This window comes from Pantherophis guttatus, chromosome 6 (assembly GCF_059756535.1).
Source record: "Pantherophis guttatus breed Tessera chromosome 6, ASM5975653v1, whole genome shotgun sequence".
NCBI classification, from domain to species: Eukaryota; Metazoa; Chordata; class Lepidosauria; order Squamata; family Colubridae; genus Pantherophis; species Pantherophis guttatus.
Window position 1 is genome coordinate 80,501,137 of NC_142068.1, and position 20,201 is coordinate 80,521,337.

Here is a 20,201-nt window from a genome sequence, read left to right on the forward strand (position 1 = left end):
AAAAGGATTGATAAGTGGATTCCTAGGCACTATATGAAACTTTGCATCTTTTTGGTTTTCTAATAGTAAATACACCACTAGTTTATTAGAATTTCAGTTCCATCTCTGTAGGTTATACAAAACTTTGCTTTGGGTAAACTTATAAAAATATATATATCTAAATGATTTTAAATGGCCCTAAACCATTTAGGTTAACCCTACTTTAAATTGCATTGCTATTGCAAATAGACTATTTTCAAGGAATATTCAAATATATTAGTTGTTTCTTGAGTAGATCTCATGTTTTGGAGCAAAAAATAATAATACAGTAGTTCAGAACACATGCTGCAAATCATTTTTTTTTTAAAGCTTTGTAAAACAATCTTAAGGGGCAGAAAAAGATCAACACAACCATGTATGATTTCAAGGGATTAACCTTAAAATCTTACTTCTATAAAATAGTCAACTCCAGGCTTGCAAGATCTAGTCTGTTCTTATACTAAACCTCAACAGCTCAGTAACTAGAAAAAATTGTGCCCACAAGTTTGAATACCGTTGAAGACATAAATAGAGCTTGCAAGCACTTTATCTCCAAATTCATTACATGGGGAGTTCCCCCTATGCCTTCTTCATTTCAGAGCACTATTAGGGGCAAGAAAGGAATAATTCTGTTACTGTCCTTACACTATGCACAGTATTAAAAAATTCTAACTTCTTTAAGCAAATGACCCAGGGAATTAATCAAATCTACTTTCATCCAACTATTTACATGAAGAGAATTTTAATTAGACCAGTGCTTCCTGGGTTTTTTAAAATAGTGAACTGTGTTTTATTATCAAAACTTTTGAGAGGTATCGCGTGAGCCAGGAATTGGCATCTCTGGGCAGCATGCTATACACAATGTATCAGAAAGAGATCTGCAGTATTCCTAAATAAAATACAAATTCTGTTTAATTCTCTAAATATCACCTGAAAAAAGTCAAGTAACATCTTTTAAATAAAATAGTCAATATTTACTTATACCAGTAAAGGAATGTATTATAGGAAAAAATAAAACAATACAATTTCAACTTCTGCAATTTCAATTTAAGTTGAACACCGAGTGTCTCCTTCTTCCATGTTAGGGCAATTGCAAAAAACAAAATCATTGAATACATTCTTCCCGATACATATTCAGTTGCCTTTTGTCCTACTTCTGTCACACATGTCCTTGAGGTTAATTTATTTAATATCTAAGCACCTAGCAGACTCATGGCTCTGATTTAATTGAATAACAGTATTTTATAAAAGGGAAGCCAACTGAATGAACAAATCTCAAGAATTGGAAATTTGATATGAAAGGATCCTCAAAAGCTTTCTTACAAAGCAAGAAGAATGGATGACTGTGTAGATCACTGTTTCATTAGAAATTCTCATTGAGTTGGAAAAAGTAAAGTAAAATAATACAGAGAATGGGAGAAGGGGGAAAAAGCCATAGGGAGCATCCACAACATATTCTCAAAATTTCTAATGTAGTACCAACCTCCAAAAGCTAGAGATTTACTTGTCCCCAAGATATGGGGCACTGCAACTAATTGTGACAGTGTAGCAGTCCTTGTGCTTAAATCATCTTTTCAACCTGAATTTTTGCAGCCCAAATTGAATGAATGAGACACATCCAGGCTAATAATTAAAACACAAATTACCAGGCTAATAAATAAAGTGTAAATTAATTTTACTTATGGTAAAACAAGAGGTTCGAGTCCCATTTTGACATATTAACAAAATATCAAAAAGCTTGATTATAGTTCCGTTTTTGGCCCCTATTTCTGAATCGGTCAGGCCTGTTGAAACCACCATTTCGTCTTCCATTCCTGAATTCCGAGCCTGGATTTCGGCCTCCCTCACGTGGTAAATTTTCAAGCTCAGGCAATTCTGTTGCTACAGAAAGTTGCCAGCGTCTTGTATCTTGCCATGTTTCCTAATTAAAAAAAAACATTTATTATTCTATAGGAAGAGCGGAATTGACAAACTTGCATACTGACCAACATTTACTACTAAACAGAAAGCATTAAAAAATGGTTAACTTCACAAAAGACAAATATGAATTATCACGAATTACTTTTTGTACCTGAATTCAAGAAGTCTTTTGCCTTCTTTCAGAACAATGTTTTCAAAGCATTTCAAAACTTGGTATTTAAGATAACACAGAAAATAGTGTAAATGAAAGTTGCTTTCACCCTTATAGAACAATAATAGGAAAAGGCAACTTATTTAACCCTTGAATAAGAAACAATCAATTCTTTAAAAAAAGGATGTACAACCACCAGCAGCACATCCTCAGCCTAAGTTTGAGATCCTCCACAATAGTTCCAGAGGATTCATCAGAGTGACAAAATGTCCATTATGATGTCATCATGAAGTTTTCATCATTTGCTCCTTGCTCCCCCCCCCCAATGCATGCCTGTGCCTACAGTGTAGATCAATTAACATTCCAGTTTACTCTATCTCCTAGTCAGCTGTCTAGAAAAAATACCAAAAGCTTAAACTACATGGATAAAACTTCATCCCTAAGGTGATAGAGGAATTTTGTACAGCCCAAGCTTGGGAAGGCATCGCATGGCCAGCAACTGCCTCGTGAAGGTCCAGGCCATGTGTGACTCATCAGCTGTGGGAGGAAGAAGACGGCAAAGGTCAGCTGGGGGCAGGTGGAAGGCAACAGGGGCACTGAAGTGCAGGGCAGTGGGGGTGCAGGACACAGTGCAGAGTGGCTAAATGGGCAGAGGAGGGGAGATAGGTGGGTGGGGGGAATTGAAATGGAGGTAGTTATGCCATGACATCACTGCAATTTAGGAAACACGACACAGCTGGCAAACTGCTACTTAATGGATTTCATTCATTTTCAATTGGGGGAGAACTAGGGATAAAGTATGGAAGAAGGAAAGGGGACTTGGGGGTTCTAGTCTCCACTACTCTACATGCTATATCAAGCCCCTTCTTCCCATTAATATTATATGTCACAGCAGTGTTAATTCAATTCAATCACAATGGCCCTATTGGTAATATATCCCCCCAATGGTGCAAAAAACCCAGATCAGATTCTCATAGGCTGAACTGGAAACTTCTGCTGCTGACTCTATACAGTATTGCTGAATCCAAATTTGCAGACCTGGGAGAGGACTTCAATGCTAGATTTGGGCCCCAGCAAATGCATCCTCTATGCACAGCACAAATTTCCCCTCCCCAACTCTGGAGCCAATGGATTCCTTCCCATCCATTGCTCAAATGTTAGAAATCAAACTTTGCAGGACTGCCTGGCTCAAACAGCTTTCAAGCTAAATCTCTACATTTTAAATATTTGACTGTAATTAAGATTTGATTTGACACGAAACAGAGGCAAGTGCAGCAAGTCAGGAGAAGTGTGAGGTCCTGGCTTAATGAATGCAACCAGGACTACTAAAACTGCCATTGCAAAGCGGTGTGGTCACACAGCGTTTCACCTAACTGCATCGCTTAGCAGTGAAAATTCTGGGTCTAATTAGGGTTGTTAAGCAGGGACTACCTGTACATACTTTAAGTTCACCCTGGCATTTTATGAAGTCTTTTGCAACAGTGGACTGTGAAACAAGCATAACAAGTAAATATATTTAAGATCATCTGAGTATAAATGACAGCTGAAGGGCATCCAATGGCATGAGCTACTCAAGATTGATCCACATTGGAAAGTAAAATCTTACCTTTATTTTATTTAATTCAGCTTTTGGAATATCAAAACATACACCCTTAACACAAGAAAGAGACAGAATATCAGTCATTGAAGAAATTCAAAACTTTTTTAAGGAGCAGGATACTTGCATTAATATACATGTTTCAAGCAACAGATTAGTCAAGAACACCCGTATTTAATCTACTATCCTAGTTATAACAGTTGGCCCACACAGGAATCCTGAACTGTAATTTATTCATAAATTATAAACAACCATTCAAGTCCAAGTATCTTCTATTTAAACTCAAAACTCTCTTCTAGATAAAATTAGCTAGCTATACAAATCTTCTCCAATATTTTATCAACACTGTATGCCTGACTTAAGCTTAACTCATTACCAGATTAGGCAGAAAAGAAAGCAATTACTAGAAGAACATTTTAAAGTAACACCTATAACCCGTATAGACAGAAAAAAATGTTTCTTACCATTTTTCCTTTGAGAAAACACATTCTGGCTATTTTGTTGTCCATGTCCTCACCCAATTGTTCTTTCAGACCCCGCCAAGCATAACCAGTGGCATGCATTTCTACCGAGCACTGAAGTATCATGGTCACATAACCCTTTGTTAAAAAAAAAATTAGTGAGATACAATTATGATAGAGTGCAATTATTAGTTCATGTACAAAGATACCTATTATATTACTAAAGCTCTTCTTAAGGAATGTTGAGAGATCTGCTAAACAATTTTTTCAGCAAGCAAAGGGCAAACAACTGAAAAATGGGATAAGGCCAGCAGGCAATATAATAACCAGCCAAAAAGGGAAATACATACAATGTAGAAACAGGGCTGGAAGGAACTTGAGAGTCCAACTCACCCCGCCCCCCCTTTGCTCAAGACAGAAGACCTTATACCATCTCAGTCAAACGGTTGTCCAATTATACATGTATATTATTATACATTTGGACATGACTAATGTATTAATGTATCTCTGCGTGTGTTCATCAACAGTGTAAGGATAATAGTTAACTATTTTTAATTTGCACTGGTTTTACTTCATGAAACACATTTAATACTTCTTGAGAAGTATTGAGCCATTGATTTGTAATATAGGAAACTCCAAGCCTTCACTGTAAATTTCTTATACAATATTCATATTTTTGTAATTTCTTAAAATCTCTTTGAAATACATTCAAAATCACAGGTTTTAGAGGCAAGGAAGGCATTTGGACCAAATGGGAAACATATGAAGTTTTAACTGAATTCATTGCCATTCAGTTGTTTTGGCACGTTCCTTGTAGTTTTTAAAAAGTTTTTGAAGTATCATTAATAACTGATTAACTATCTTAATTTTACCCCATGTTTTGCAAAGAAAACATTTTTGCTGATTTTTTTTTTAAAATAAGGGTAATTCCACCATATCAAGTTTGCATGACAGCTAAACTTACATTTGAATTTCTTACCCTGTAATGACTAAATGTATTTAAACGCCTTCATTGTGGGAAATATTAAATAATTCCAGGAATATTTACTTAACTTTGGAGTTAACACAATACTTTTTACTACTTTACACCAATTTATTAGCTACTTAGAATAATCCATGCCCTGGTAGCATCCTGCCAATTGCCATCAAGGTCATCTTCCTTAACTCTCCTCAGTACCCATCCATATACTACCTAAGCTTCTATACCCAGGAAGATTGGCCAGTCAAATCCTGAAAGGTGTCGGTATTCACCTAGTTATTCAAAAGCACCAGTGGGGAAATCACCACCAAAGGAGAAACTGTTTATATTTTCTTAATTGTGATTAAAAACTGTACCTGTAAAGGCCTCTTTGAAAACATAAGTATAATGCATAAATTTTAAATGATTCCTCAGGTTACATCTATTGCATTAGGAAAATCAGGATGCGCGTAAGTAACTATTAAACTCCATGTATTTATTACCACATCAGAGTTGAGCAAAGAGCGCTGTTCAATAGATGTAGCTCCCGAGATATGAGCCAGGGCTGCAGCCAGAGCTTCCACGGCCCCCTTTTCTTCTATTAGCTGTTCAGCAGATTGTCTGAAGTAGTCAATGGCAGATGGAGGAACAGAATCCAAAGCTCTGAATGAAAAATTTTAAGAAGTTATTTACAAAACCACTAAAATAAACAAGGAACTATTTATGAAATGTTCAAACAAACTAATTTACAGTGGTAGCAGCATCCATATAACACACATGGGGAAAAAAAAAAAGGAGTGGGGCTTGTCATAAAGCTGCTTATCACATTTCAGATACTAACTTTTACTTAATATTTAGGACTAGCTGGACACCCACTACGAAACTATGTGATGGGGCTTGACAAATTGACTCTTAAAGCTTGAAAATTAATGAGTAGTTACAATCAGCCTCTCCTCTCCCCTTCTCTCCCTCAGCCTTGTCCCACAGAAACGTCTCTTATCCTTCTCTCCCTCAGGCTTTCTAGCCCCTTCTTTCCCTCAGGCTTGCCCCACAGAAGCCTGTCCTGTTCTCTCCAGTTATTCTCAAGTTGGGAGGGGGAGTAGAATGTCTAAATAATTAGCATCAGAGCATGTTAGTAATAATAATATAAGAAATACTAATGATCTGATGGTCACTTTGAAAAATCCTTTCTTAGTGAGCACCTAGAAGCCAAGAGGAACATATGTGGCAAATTTCAAGTTTGTAGGCTTTACGGTTCTGGAGATATCCTGATTACGGCGTGAGTGGTTTTTGCTTTTATATATACAGATTAACGTACCTGGTTGCATCTTTACTGGAAGCTTTAATTATGTCTGTTGCTGTAGGAACACCTACACGTTTAAATGTAATGCCCTGAAAATAGAAGGCACACAGTTTCACTGACAAAAGTTGGTCAGAAAACTAGTCCTAAATACTTTAGTTGAAATGGTAAAAAGCACTTTAAAAACTTATATGGCTTTCAAAAAATTACAACATAGAGAGATGTCACAGCTTCCACTAAGAGATTCAGAAATAATTACCGCTTTTTGTTCTACTTGTTTCAGCTGATAATCTTCCCTGCGCTGATAGAAACAGATACAGACCCCAGTCCGTCCAGCTCGGCCTGTGCGTCCAGACCGATGAATGTAAGACTCTACATCCTTTACAAAGAAACATACAAATGATATGCATCTTGCAGAAAAGCCAGCATTTTTACTTACAAATATAGAGAATGGTATACTCTTTAAAATACACTATTAATGAAAGATGAAAGATGAAAGGAAACTATCTTTGTAAACTATGAATTGCCTGAACAGAAAATTATGTTACCATTGTGTGACATTTATAATGAGAATTCAACAAATTTTAAGAAGGTTAAAATTAATAAATTCCAAAGGAATCTACTTAGAAACCACTTGAACAGCAAGATGATATTTGAATAAATTTATACCTTTATAGGTAGAATTTATGAAGAATTACAAAATACCGTATTTTTCAGACTATAATACGCACCGGAGCATAAGACGCACCAAGATTTCGAAGAGATAAAAAAGAAGAAGAAAATTTGCCCTCCCCGGCCCCAGGAACACTCTGCAGGCCTCCCAAACCCTCTGTGCATCCCATTTTTCACAAAAACAGGGCCTGCAAAGGGTTTGGGAGACCTGCAGAGTACTCCTGGGGGCTGGGGAGGGCAAAAACTCGATGCATGGGGTGTTTGGGAGGCCAAAAATGGGCCCGTTTTTCACAAAAACAGAGCACACAGAGTGTTTGGGAGGTTTGTAGAGTGCTCCTGAGGGCTGGGGGGGGGGGAACGCCATTTTTGTGAATGGGCCCGTTTTTGGCCTCCCAAACCCCCCCACACGTCGCAATTTTGCTCTCCCCAGCCCCCAGGAGCACTCTGCAGGCCTCCCAAACCCTCTGCACATCCAGTTTTTGTGAAAAATGGGCCTGTTTTTGGTGAAAACAGGATGTGCGGGGCAGGGTTTCAAGAGGCCAAAAATGACTGTATTCAGTGTATAAGACGCACCAACATTTCCACCCTCTTTTGGGGTGGGGGGAGTGCGTCTTATACTCCGAAAAGTACGATATTCATGGATGTGTCTGGAGTAATAGCTGCTTTGGAATCCTGATAAGACAGTATAGCAAATTTTAGCCAGCAGTCTAAGAAACAGAATAAAGTTCTATTTTTGAAGAAATAACAATAATTTTCCGACTTTTCCGACTTCAACTGTGCTGAGTTTTCCAGCAGAAAAGGCAAAGCAACTCAAATGAGGATCCCAAGTCCTCTTTGCAGCAAGCTTTAACAATTTTTTTGTGTCACTTTAACTAAGCAACAACACCTTTTGGTACAAGTAACTTTTCCCTCTGCCCAAAACCAGTTATTTTACCTTTGGTGGGGAATTCTGTATTACCAGATCAACTTCTGGAATATCTAAGCCACGGGCAGCCACATTAGTTGCAACCAGTACTCCAAAGGTTCCACTACGAAAGCCTTTCAAAGTGACCTCTCTCTGCTTTTGGGGAATGTCACCATGTAAAGATTGTGCATCCTGCAAACATTAAAGAAATAAATGAAAAGAATTGTCCAAATAACAGGATTGATCTTCCTCAATTCAACTGAAATATCAAAATCTTTGCTTGACAAGACTATATTAGTAAAGGTAAAGGTCCCCTCACACATATGTGCTAGTCATTCCCAACTCTAGGGGGCGGTGCTCATTTCTGTTTCAAAGCCAAAGAGCCACCGCTGTCCGAAGACGTCTCCGTGGTCATGTGGCCAGCATGACTAAACGCCAAGGCCAGCATGACTAAACACCAAAGGTGCATGGAACGCTGTTACCTTCCCACCAAAGGTGGTCCCTATTTTTCTATTTGCATTTTTTACGTGCTTTTGAACTGCTAGGTTGGCAGAAGCTGGGACAAGTAACGGGAGCTCACCCCGTTATGCAGCACTAGAGATTCAAACCGCTGAACTGCCGACCTTTCGTTCCACAAGCTCAGTCTCTTAGCCACTGAGCCACCACGTCCAAGACTATATTAGAGTTACTCCAAATATTTTGACGGCTAAACTGCCTCAAGACAAAAGCACTACAGATAACATCATAATACCACATCTTAGAATTAGAAAAGGCTCCCCAGAAGTTTCCATATTTTCCTTCAACTAAACTCCAGGATGTTATTCATTGCAGAGCTAAACTCCCTTTTCCCTTGTCTTGATCTCCTTTTGAATGATACCTGCTTATGTCTCATCTACTCGATCTCTCCTCTATTACTACTGCTCACGGTGACAGATTGCAGCCAATCTGCACCCAATTCCTGGCTGTCAATTCTTCCTCTTCCCTTGATTCTGACACTTGCCTCTCAAATATGTGGAACAAATTTTACTCCAATGACTATGGCTGCCACCCCAGAATACTTCCCCAAAACCCATTTAGGACATTTGGAAAATCAGAAAGTAATGGTTAGAAACATTATTAAAGAACAACTGAGGTATATTAAAATAAAGAGGAAATAAATACAGTATGGAAATCTGTCACAAGCCTTATTTTACTTGAACTCTATACAACAGGTTTTGTATTCAATTATATAAGGTCACAACTGAACAAAAATATGTATAAATGGAAATTGGGATTGGTATTAAAACTACCCTTTGGAAAAAAGATAAAGCTTCAAGGGGGAGAAATCAAGCACATGAATTTGAAAGTATTTTGAAACAAATTGCTCTAAGGAATATTCCATATCTGAATAAGTTGTTAATCATTCTCTTGTGTTCTATTATATTTATTCCTTTTCATACTTTTGTGTCACTCTACCTGTTTTATTGAGGCATTAAGAGCCAGTTCAGTTGCTTCTCTTTTTGTCTCACAAAATACGATGGTTCGTCCATGACTCCCGCTGTAGACTTGAATGACATCTCCAATCACTGCAGCTCTTTGGGACCAATGGCATTCGATGGCTAAATGCTGCCAAAGCAAAGCCGTATTCATTAGCAAAGAATGGGGGTGATAGACATAAAAAATGTGAAATTCTGGTTGCACCCTTAGAAAGGCATGTGTATGCATACATGTTCATGATTTCCATCCAGATGCAGTTACAGTATTAACCTTATGCTATTATAAAAAGTTAATTTACCTCTACAGTCATAGCAGTTTTTTTAGTCTTCTTTCCAATAAGATCAACTTGCTCATATTTGGATTTCATATATTTCTTTGCTACATTGTAAACCCACTGAGGGCAAGTTGCAGAAAACAAGAGTGTCTGGGGGTTATCTTCAGAATCTTAAAACAAATAAATAACACATATAAATGTTTAGAAAATCCATATACATGCTCATAAAAGAGCAAAGCAAGAAACATTTATATGATGGTATCTAGAAATATACATTTTTTTGAATCTGAATGCCCTGCTTTCAGTTTGCATCAGCCCATTTGAAAAACTCAACAGATTGCAGGTTTCAAACATTCCCCAAATGAGCAAATTAGCCTCCAATGATTTGAATTCACAATGTTTTGTACATCTCTAATCATTGCTATGTAAAATATAATCAACAAGAGAACACGTCTCAGAATAAAAAGCAAATTGATTATTTGTGTGCTGTCATTATTGCCAAGTACTTCCAAATTACTTTTGGATGGGCCAGCAAGAAAATAAATAAGGGAATAAATTATAATGCTTTTAATATACAGGTGGTCCTCGCTTAACAACCACTTATTCAAACTTGCAATGTCTCTGAATAAGTGGTACTTATGAACCGTCTTCAAACATTCCGGCTGGTCACTGTTTGTGACATTTTTCACCAACTTCCTACAAGCAAAGCAAAGTCAGTACGGAAACAATAGGGTCGCAGTTAATGATGACATGATGGCCTTGCTTAACAACGCATGCAATTAGGAAGTGCTAGAATGGCTGTCGTTAAGCAATGCAGTCATCTGACATCCCATTTTACAACCACGTCCCTAAGTGATTTTAATTCTACTCCCAATTGCCTTTGATAATCTGTATCCCAGGTTATTTTGATACAGGTTTTTAACTACATTCCAGTTCTTTATATTCAGGCCCTATGACACATTACAATTGGTTCCAAATTAAATTTACCGTATGAAGTTAAATTTGACATAGAATCAGTGATCAAATGGACCAACTGGTTTTCCTAGTCCTGCACTTAATCCCTTACATATTCTCTGAACATTAAAACCCAGGAACAGAAGATTTCAAAATGCAACAGATACACAAGACAACATGCTTACCTTTCTGATAAGAATTCACTAAGATTTCTTCTACTTGTTCAGCAAATCCCATATCCAACATCTGATCAACTTCATCCAAGACAACATGTTTCAATTTAGAAACGTCCAATTTATTATTTTGGAGGTGATCTTTTATTCGACCAGGAGTCCCAACCAGGATGTCAATGCCATTTCTAATTAGATCCACTAGAAGGAATTTTAACATGTTATATATCAAATTTAATGCTTAACTCAAAGAATTATTTTAAGGCCAATGTTGTGAAATCTGTCAGCATTACGTATGAGTTTGAACTATATTAGTCACCAAACAAGTTCCAACAATTTTCATCTTTGTGTGCTTAATTTAATACATATCCTAAATAATTTTACAAATATAAGAATCTAAAGCCACAATGAACATTTACTTTAAACTAAGCACCACTCTAAAGTATCGAAAACATCACACTAAAACATTCCTTCAAGTATGCATAAGATTAAATTGATTTTGTTTCACTTTGATATGTAGGTTTTCAGCTATTTCAAATAACACATTAAAATAACATGTTACAATTTATTTACATTTCCAAGTCCAACAAATGAACATGATGCATTATAATAGTTTTTTAAAGTATTATGGAGCAACATAATGCACATTAAAAAAACAAAAAACAAAGAGAGTTTTAAAAAAGGTGTTTTTAAATTGAAATATCATCAAAAAGTAAGTTGTACTTTCTTACACTGTCCATTATACGCCGTTCCTCCATAAAAACAAGCCACGGTAAGTTTCTTTGTAATATCTTTGAAGTCTCTGGCAACCTGCATTGCCAATTCTCTGGTTGGAGTCAGAACTAGTACCTAATTACAAACAAAGAATTATTTGTGGATTCTTGCACAATTAGACAGCACTAAGAGCAAGCTGAATCATCCTCCCCATCCCCCATAATAAAGATGTTAAGGTAAATAGATCTAAGGCCCACACGATGAGAGCAACTTCCCATGTATATGAGTGATCAATGTATTTTTGTCGTTCCCCCCTTCAAGTTTGTAATTTTATTGTGACTTCATTACCTTTGGCGAACGGCCTCTTTTTCTTTCCTGTGGATCTTTATAAAGTTTTTCAATTAATGGAATGGCGAAGGAGAATGTTTTTCCTGTTCCTGTCCGAGCTTGGGCAATTACGTCTTTGCCTTCAAATACTGGCTTGAAAGTCTTCACTTGTACTGGAAACAGGTAGGTGACACCACGAGCTGTGGAAGGAAGAATATTTTTAGATTTGCTTACATCCGTCCGATCTATGAATCAAATCTTTCTTCCATCTTCTTCCTAGAACAGTGTTTCTCAAGCTCAACAATTTTAACAGAGGTGGACGTCAACTCCCAGATTTCCAGTCAACATAAAGTTAAAGTCCACAAATCTTAAAGTGGCCGAGACTGAGAAATGCTGTCCTAGAAATTTACCCAGATAATTAATCCCATAGATCTGGTGTATTAAACTCAAGGCCCGGATACGGCCCACAGGTACCACAAGCCACTCCGGAAATAGCAAAGGACGGCCCACGATGCTTCTGCCAGTGGAAACAGGCTCTCGAGCTCCGTTTTCTACTGCTACAGCCTCCTGCAACCTGCTGCCAGTGAAAACAGAGGTCAGGAGGGCCGCGTGCACCCCTCCTGAGCTCCATTTTCACTGGCAGAGGGTTGCAGGAGGCCGTGGCAGCCGAAAACGGAGCTCAGGAGCCTGTTTCCGCTGGTAGAGTGCTCAGGCCGACACAGGCGCCAACAGGAGTGATGTCAAGCTGGCCACACCCACCATGGCCACAGCCACCTGTCCCCCGAGGTCAAAAACAATCCTGATGCGGCTTTAATGAAGCTAAATATAGTTTGCGTATCTACTTGAAATGTTGTATGTGGCACCAAATGTTATTATTCCTCGACTTTTCTCTGAACTTTTCTAAAGAACATTAAATTTATTCATGAATTTACAGGATCTAGTAAGAATCATAGTAACATCAGAATAAGTCAAAATTTGACCCCTTACTTCCAAAAGAAAAGAATAATATATTTACTTGAAAACCAAGTTAACGTCTATGCAAAATTGCAAAACTTTTGCAGACAGTAACTCATCAATGAATTTAGGAATATTTCAATTATACCGATTTTCATCTGCTAACATCAAATCCTCTCGTGCAGAAATCATCAGGCTACCAGATTTAGAAAATAAGTGAAAATTTGCCTCGGGCTGAAAACATTAAATGGGTATACCTTTTAGAAGATCAAGGGTTGCTTTAGAGATATCAAAATTAGCAAAAGCACCTTCCTTTTGTTCTGCTGTTAGCTCCTATTTTAAACAAAAATAAAAAGCAGTTACAGAAAGTATAAGCTTTTAATTCCAAAAAATATTTAAAGAATTGAAAGAAAAAAAGCATCTACAGTACTCAATACCCACACTTTCAAATATTCCCAAGGGGGAAAAAATTAAACGCAACTATTGTTGTAATTTCTTTACAGAGCAATAATGTATGTATGCATGTGAATAAATAAATAACATAGATGTGCTAAGAATGTTAAATACAAAATGCACCAGAGATAAACATCAGAAATGCAAAGATTAGGAACATACAAAATAATGGAGGATGAATACTAACAACTGTATTATGCATGGCAGCATGCACCATATGGAGTATGACAAAAGAACACTGGTAATTCTAAAAAGTTGTTTTCGGTTATTAATACACAGAAATCTATTATTTCATAGCTTTAGGATCTGATTACTGCTATGTTTAACAAACATATGAATCTGCCTGTTAAGTTGCATCACTGTTCCAGTAAGCTTAGTGTTGGAAGATTGGCAGTTCATTAATAATGTGAGTTGCTGGATCAAGGGTTAGCTCGGCTCACAGTCATTCATGCCCTGATCTTCTCCAGGGTGAACTACTGTAATGTGCTCTGCATGGGGCTGCCCTTGATGAGCATGCAGATGCTTCAGCTGGTGCAAAATGCAGGGGCGCAGGCAGTTATGTGTGCTCCTAGATTTAGAATGACACACATTATACCTCTGATCTGCAAGCTGCATTGGCTGCCAGCTTGCTTCTGGGTCCAATTCAAAGTGCTGCTTCTCGCCTTTAAAGCCCATTATGGCATGGGGGAGGTTATCTGAGGAATTGCATCTTTCCAATTACATCTACCCATCACATCAGATCCAGCAGGAGATGCATGTTCCAGGCTCTGTCTCCTAAGCAGCTATTTGATGGGTGTTTTCTGCCATGGCACCAGGGGTGGGTTCCACTTATCTTTACTACCGGTTTGCAACAGGACTGCCCGCGCATGGTCTTCTGCACATGCGCAGATCACCCATTATGACATTGTGATGGGTGGGTGGAGCCTCCTGCCAGTTTTACTACCAGTTCTATAGAACCAGACCGAACCAGGAGCAACCCACCACTACATGGCACCCACTCTGTGGAACATTATTCCCACCCACCCCTGAGGTACGACTGGAACCCTCCTTGATGTTCCTCTACAGAAGTCCCTTAAAACATGATTAAGTCAACAGGCTTAGGGGCCTCTCAGAAATGGAGATTTAATGAGGTGGCTAGATTATAACATATATATAACATCTATGCTCTCCCTACCCTGTTTCTTATTTAATATTATTTTAATTTTAGAGCATTTTTGTAATTATTTTTTTACGGTTTTATGTATACCACCCAAGAAGAGTCACATTTCAGTGTGAGATGCATGGCAATAAATATGTCTGTTAAGTAAATGTCTTTTTTTAAAAAATATGTTTTATTGGTACATTTTTTCTTTAAAAACATACAAAAATCCATGTCTAATCTAAACAGTGTGTTGTCTGCGCATAATTAATTTTGAGCAAAGGTATAACAGCAATCATAATCTTACTAGTAATCTTAATAAATTTTGTGGTTAATATCAATATTAATCACAAAATAATAATACAATTAGTTTGTCCATCTTGCAATAATACAAATTTTTATTACCTCTTTAAATTCTTTTTAAATTCTAACCTCTGTTTCTGTTAGTTAACCATTAGTAAAATATATCCCATATTAAAAAGTATTCTGTTTCTTCCTTTTCTTTTATCTTAAGTGTCAGTCTATCGATCTCAGCACATTCTAATATTTTTTTATTACACTTTCATAAGTAAATGTCTTGTTGCAATATAGTCTACAGAGACAATTGGGACTGGCTACTTGGTTATTAAGTGAAGCAGTCACTAAGTGAAACTATAATTGCACTTGTGATCTTACTTTCCTTTGCTTTACAGACCTGTAAAGGTCATATATGCAAGTATAGATCACAAAGTTACTTTTTCATCATTGTCATAATCAAACAGTCCCTAAAACAAGGACTACCTATTAAACATCATAAGAAAGTGGCTCTATGTCAATATCTCAATATTAACATACTATATTTGAAATCAGAGAATGAGATATGCAGTCTGATTCTATGCTTTTTATTCAAACTCCCAGTCGGTAAAATCATGTTTTTATAATCTCAAAAATACTTAATATTCCAATAGAAATGCACATAAATATTACACTAATGAGTCATCAGGATTATGCTTTGCCCTGACATAGCTGTAAAATGTCTGATCTTTCTTCTTTATAGTATTGACATTTCTAAGTAAAAGATATTTAGTACAAAGAATAATCTCACCTGATCTTGATCGCTTTCACATTCTGTATGTGAATCTTCGCCAGAATTATTATCCTTTTTTGAGTGCTTTACCCCATTACTCATGTGAGATATTGAATTGCATTCTGAAATTGCATCTTCATTTTTATTAGCCATTTCTTTCTTTTTTTTAATTTTCTTTGCTTTTGGTGGCTCCAACTCCAAATCCAGTAATTCAGTCTCGGCTAACGTATGCTTTTTCCGCTTCTGCTTTTCTGCTTTATCTTTTTTATCCTTCTGAAAAGCAAGCATATTAAAGAAAAATATTCAAATTATTGGACATACTTTCTTCAAACCCCACAAATAATTTTCCTAACAGTTATTACAATGTTAGGAATATAATTTTATACAGAAGAAACAAAGCAGAACAGAAATCATTGCCATAGAGATGTTGCTACGTTATTGAGGTAGACAGGATGCATAAAATGGAAAATGTGTTTTGTTTTGGATCTGAAACAAACACACTGGAAATTGAATTATATGCTAGCAAAACTCAAAGATGGTGGTTCTGGGTTTTGGCCGAGACAAAACCTATAAGGATCTTAGGGCATGAGCAGGTCCTCCCTTGCACACTTCACTCTCTTCCTTCTTATGGCCTATGTTCTGACTTTCCCAGGTCCTCCCTTCCTTTTATGCTCCTCAGTTCCTTCCTTTTATTACTCCTCATGCAGCAAACCTGAATCCATGCATGGCATTATCTACCTGGCCCAGGCAACCTGCAACTCTTGCCTTAATCTTCCCGGGACCATCCTTTCCTTTACCACTCAACCACCATGGCTGAATTCAAGCATGGAATACACAACTCAACCCCCCCCCCCCACACCTATTTTCTTTTCCCTCATCTCTGATGCCCCAATGGCCACTGCCCTGGTCTCACAAATCCTACCCTGACACACATATCCGCTTGGGACACAGGTGCTTTGAATTCATACCTAGACCAAATCCGTTTGTATCTGCTCTATGTCCAGATTATCCAGAATTGCCGGCTATGTGCATTAAATGTCTCAAAGGTGCTTTTTCAGGAGGCTTTCTTTTTTTTTTTCTTTGAAGAAGTTTCGTTTCGCTTCTCATCCATCTCATTCTTCAGCTCTGACAGGATAGTGGGAAATGGAAAGGTTTATAATACTCCTTGCAGACAGCTGGTAATTTGAATCCTTTTAGAGGGTGGTTGAAGCACTTGGAGGTTTATCTGTGTCCTCAGGGTCACCTGAATTGTGCTCCTGCTTCCTGGAGTCTGCAATTTTTCCTCTGGAAATCCATTCCTGCTCCCACATCATTCAGTGACCCTGAGGAAATAGATAAACCTCCAAGTGCTTCAAGGACCCTCTAAAAGGATGCAAATGTACCAGCTGTCTGCAAGGAATAGTAAATCCTTCCATTCCTCACTATCCTGTCAGAACTGAAGAGGCTTCTTGGATGAGAAATGAAAAGTCTTCAAAGAAAAAAACAAGGAAGTCCAGTTGCCTCCTGAAAAAGCATCTTTGAGACAATCATGATTTGGATGACTGAGAATCTCTACAGACTTTGTGCATTAAATGGTAATTAATGCTCCATCCACAAAATGTACTATTGCCCTAGACATGAAAGATGACATTTAAAGAATATTGTAACCCATCAAGTTTTAGAACAGCTATCTTTCTACTAATGAAACAAATGGCACATTTTTTCCTTTTGGCATAGATTTCATAATACAGTATTTTACAAAAACAGTTTTAATGCATAATTCAATACAATTATTAAATATGCAATGCATTTAAGTGATGTATATCAATTTATTATGTTCATTTTGGGGATTTCTTTTTTTTTAATTTCATTTGTTACTATAATTTAATAACTAATTTTATGTTACTTATTTAATTTTACAATATACAAGGCTGCCCAACTCAACACCAATCTGTGCACCTTACAGTAAAAACATAAGAAACACAATTAAATTTAAAAAAATAAGAAATTCAAAGGAACAATGATTGCTTGGGGGAAAAATTTTGGACATGGGATAGACTTAGACAAATGGCAATAATTGTGGTCGCAAAATTATAAAATGACAATGTCAACTGCATATAAAGAAAATTTGTATAAGATGTTTTACAGGTGGCATCTAACCCCGACGAGAATAGCCAGAATGTTCGAGAATAAATCTGAAAAATGTTGGAAATGTCATCAGATACCGGGTTCATATTACCATATGTGCAGAAGCCAAAAGATATTGGACTAAAATCTACACATGGTTGGAAAAAATGACAAAAAAACACATAGATTTTAAACCAGATTTTTTTATTTGGGATTGAATATGTTACTATTGTTAAGCAACCAAGTCTGAAAATTAAAGCATTAAAATATATCCCCAAAGATGGATATTAAATTAAGGCTCAAAACAAGAAATCATTGCAATGTTATATATTTAAATAAGGCAATTATATTTCCTTCATCCTAACTGAACTTCCTTTTACCCTTCCAGATGTATTTTGATTCCAACTCTTGGAATTAATCACCTAACAGACACCCAAAATATGGGTACAGGAAACTATCCAGAGAGGGAAAAAAAATTAGCCAGATATAAAATGTTTAGATATGCTGAAAATATTCAGAAACAGGGGGAAGATGTAAATATTAGAAGATGACCGTTATGAAACAGTTGTAAAAAAGGAATTTATATTATGTCTTTTGTGTTTGTTATATTGTGTTGTGTTATAAATAAAAATTTAAAAAAAAAGAAAATATCCACAAACAAGTAGAAATATATAGAAATGGAAATGTACTGAATATCCATTATACAGGACCTTTTACTAACTCTTGTTTTCTATCACAAAAACAAAAACTGTCATTACGGAATACCTTTAATTTATTGCCACCAATAATGGTGGCAATAAATTAAAAAATATATATGTTTTTTTTTAACATGCTGATATTGAAACCTTGAAATTCTAAGTTCTCTCTGACAAGTTGGCAAAAATAAAAACGGGTGGAACGGTGAGGTTTTTAATTAGAAAGCGGAGGAGGGATGCATTCTGGCCTTCCACGTGCTCCTGCTTTTAGAACCAGGACGAAGGAAATAAACAAGCATTGTTTGTTACATCTGCGCGCACAGATGGCACATAAAACCTGGATTAGAAAACATTTTTTTTTTTTTGTGGGAAAAAAATAAGAGCAAGACGTGAGCCGTCTTGGTATATCCGCTATTATTTGGGGGGGGGGGGGAGGATTTGTCCATTTTTGTACTGAAAAAAAGCCCAGGGCAGGTAGGGATGTTAGACGCAAAACCTACAACGGGGAAGCCCCCGCAGACCCCCAGCCCTCCGCTTCCGGAGCCAGGCCAGGCCGACACGCAGCAAAGCAGGCCGCTCGGTTCCTGACGCAGCCGCGTCGTTTCCTCGCCCGCTGCCCCGCCTTTGGCCCCTCCTCCCCCGGCCGCTTGCTACAGCCGCCACGAGGCCGGCCTGACATCCTGGGCCGCCTAACCTTGTTCTTTTTGGGGCCGCCGTTGTGCGGAGCGGCGTCGGGCTCCATGGGGGTCTCGGGCTCCAGGTCGTCCTCGCTCTGGGACTCGAAGCGGGGGGCCGCGGGCATTTCCTGGGACTCTTGGCCGCGGAGGCGACGGCAGAAGCGGCTACTCGAAACCGAGGCCGGCGTGAAAGGAAAGAGCTCCGCCCCGCCGGCCCTGCGGAGGGAAGAGGGGCGGCGCGGGAGGAGGAGCGGCCGTGGCAGGGGGAGACGGCGGGCCGGGGAGGAAGCCGACTCGGTGCTCGTTAAGGGCCTCGCCAGGGCTGCAGATGCGGCGTCACCCCGCGGAGCAGCCGGGTCGCCCACATGAAAGGCAGGGCCGCCGGGAGCCCTCCTGGTGCGTGGCCGCTTTCGGCGCGTCCAGAAGGGGACGGGGACGAGGTGTGGTCGGGTAGGAATTGGAAAATGTGAGAAGGACGAAAGGAAGAAAAGGAAGAAAGAAAAGAAAAGAAAAAGAAGAAAAAGAAAGAAGGGAAAGAAAGAAGAAAAGGAAGGAAAGAAAGAAGGAAGGAAGAAAGAAGAAAAGGAAAGAAGGAAGAAAGAAAGAAAAAGAAAGACGAGAAAGAAAGAAGAAAAGAAAGAAGAAAAAGAAAAGAAAAAAGAAAAAAAGAAGAGAAGGAAGGAAGGAAGAAGAAAAAGAAAGAAGAAAAGGAAGGAAAGAAAGAAGAGAGAAAGAAAGACGAGAAAGAAAGAAGAAAAGAAAGAAGAAAAACTTCCTACAACGAAATTGAATGCCATCTTCAGTGTACATTATAACTATAAAAATAAAACACAAACACCCATCCTTCACATTCTACACAATTGAATTGAAAACCCGATATTGCATTAGCATTGCACTATACAGTAGGAAAAAAAATTCTATTTAAAACGGGCTTGATGCAGGGTGTCAGGGAGGGAGGAGGAATGCACCAAACAAGGACAAATTGTAGATTCATGAAATATGATAATAAAACTATCGGACATAGAAGCAAAACTGCATGGAAATTGTACCAATAGGATATGAAATGTGAGAAAACTATCAGAACAATGGGGCAATTTCCATGGGATAAACAGAAACAAGCTATTTGTAGATTCCTGTCTAGTGAGAAGGGAGAGGCGGTAAAAGGTCTGAGACTGAATGATTTATGACTATTTTAAAGGGACAGTTTGTAAGAACT

General features: G+C 37.9%; 1 protein-coding gene across 1 annotated transcript; it reads right to left on the reverse strand.

Annotated features, from left to right (window-relative positions):
- Positions 1-1,676: 1,676 nt before the first annotated feature.
- LOC117678021 (nucleolar RNA helicase 2) lies at positions 1,677-19,782 on the reverse strand. Its single transcript, XM_034438686.3, has 15 exons — positions 19,003-19,782; positions 15,526-15,780; positions 13,108-13,183; positions 11,918-12,096; positions 11,587-11,704; positions 10,871-11,056; positions 9,756-9,901; positions 9,437-9,586; positions 8,012-8,173; positions 6,665-6,784; positions 6,424-6,497; positions 5,609-5,768; positions 4,151-4,285; positions 3,696-3,740; positions 1,677-1,939 (listed from the first exon to the last, which is right to left on the reverse strand). Exons 1-15 carry the CDS (start codon positions 19,780-19,782, stop codon positions 1,748-1,750), a joined length of 2,778 nt encoding a protein of 925 aa, XP_034294577.2. The 3' UTR covers positions 1,677-1,747.
- Between the last annotated feature and the right edge of the window lie 419 nt (positions 19,783-20,201).

What these genes read in the sequence shown, in the direction of transcription:
- LOC117678021 (XM_034438686.3), bottom strand. Translation starts at nt 19,782, where the DNA reads ATGGCATTCAATTTCGTTGTAGGAAGTTTTTCTTCTTTCTTTTCTTCT. An exon ending in CTTTGCTCAACTCTGATGTG is followed by an intron (nt 4,286 to 5,608) that starts GTAATAAATACA and finishes TTTTTAACAAAG; the next exon opens with GGTTATGTGACCATGATACT. An exon ending in CTGAATTAAATAAAATAAAG is followed by an intron (nt 1,940 to 3,695) that starts GTAAGATTTTAC and finishes TTTTTTAATTAG; the next exon opens with GAAACATGGCAAGATACAAG.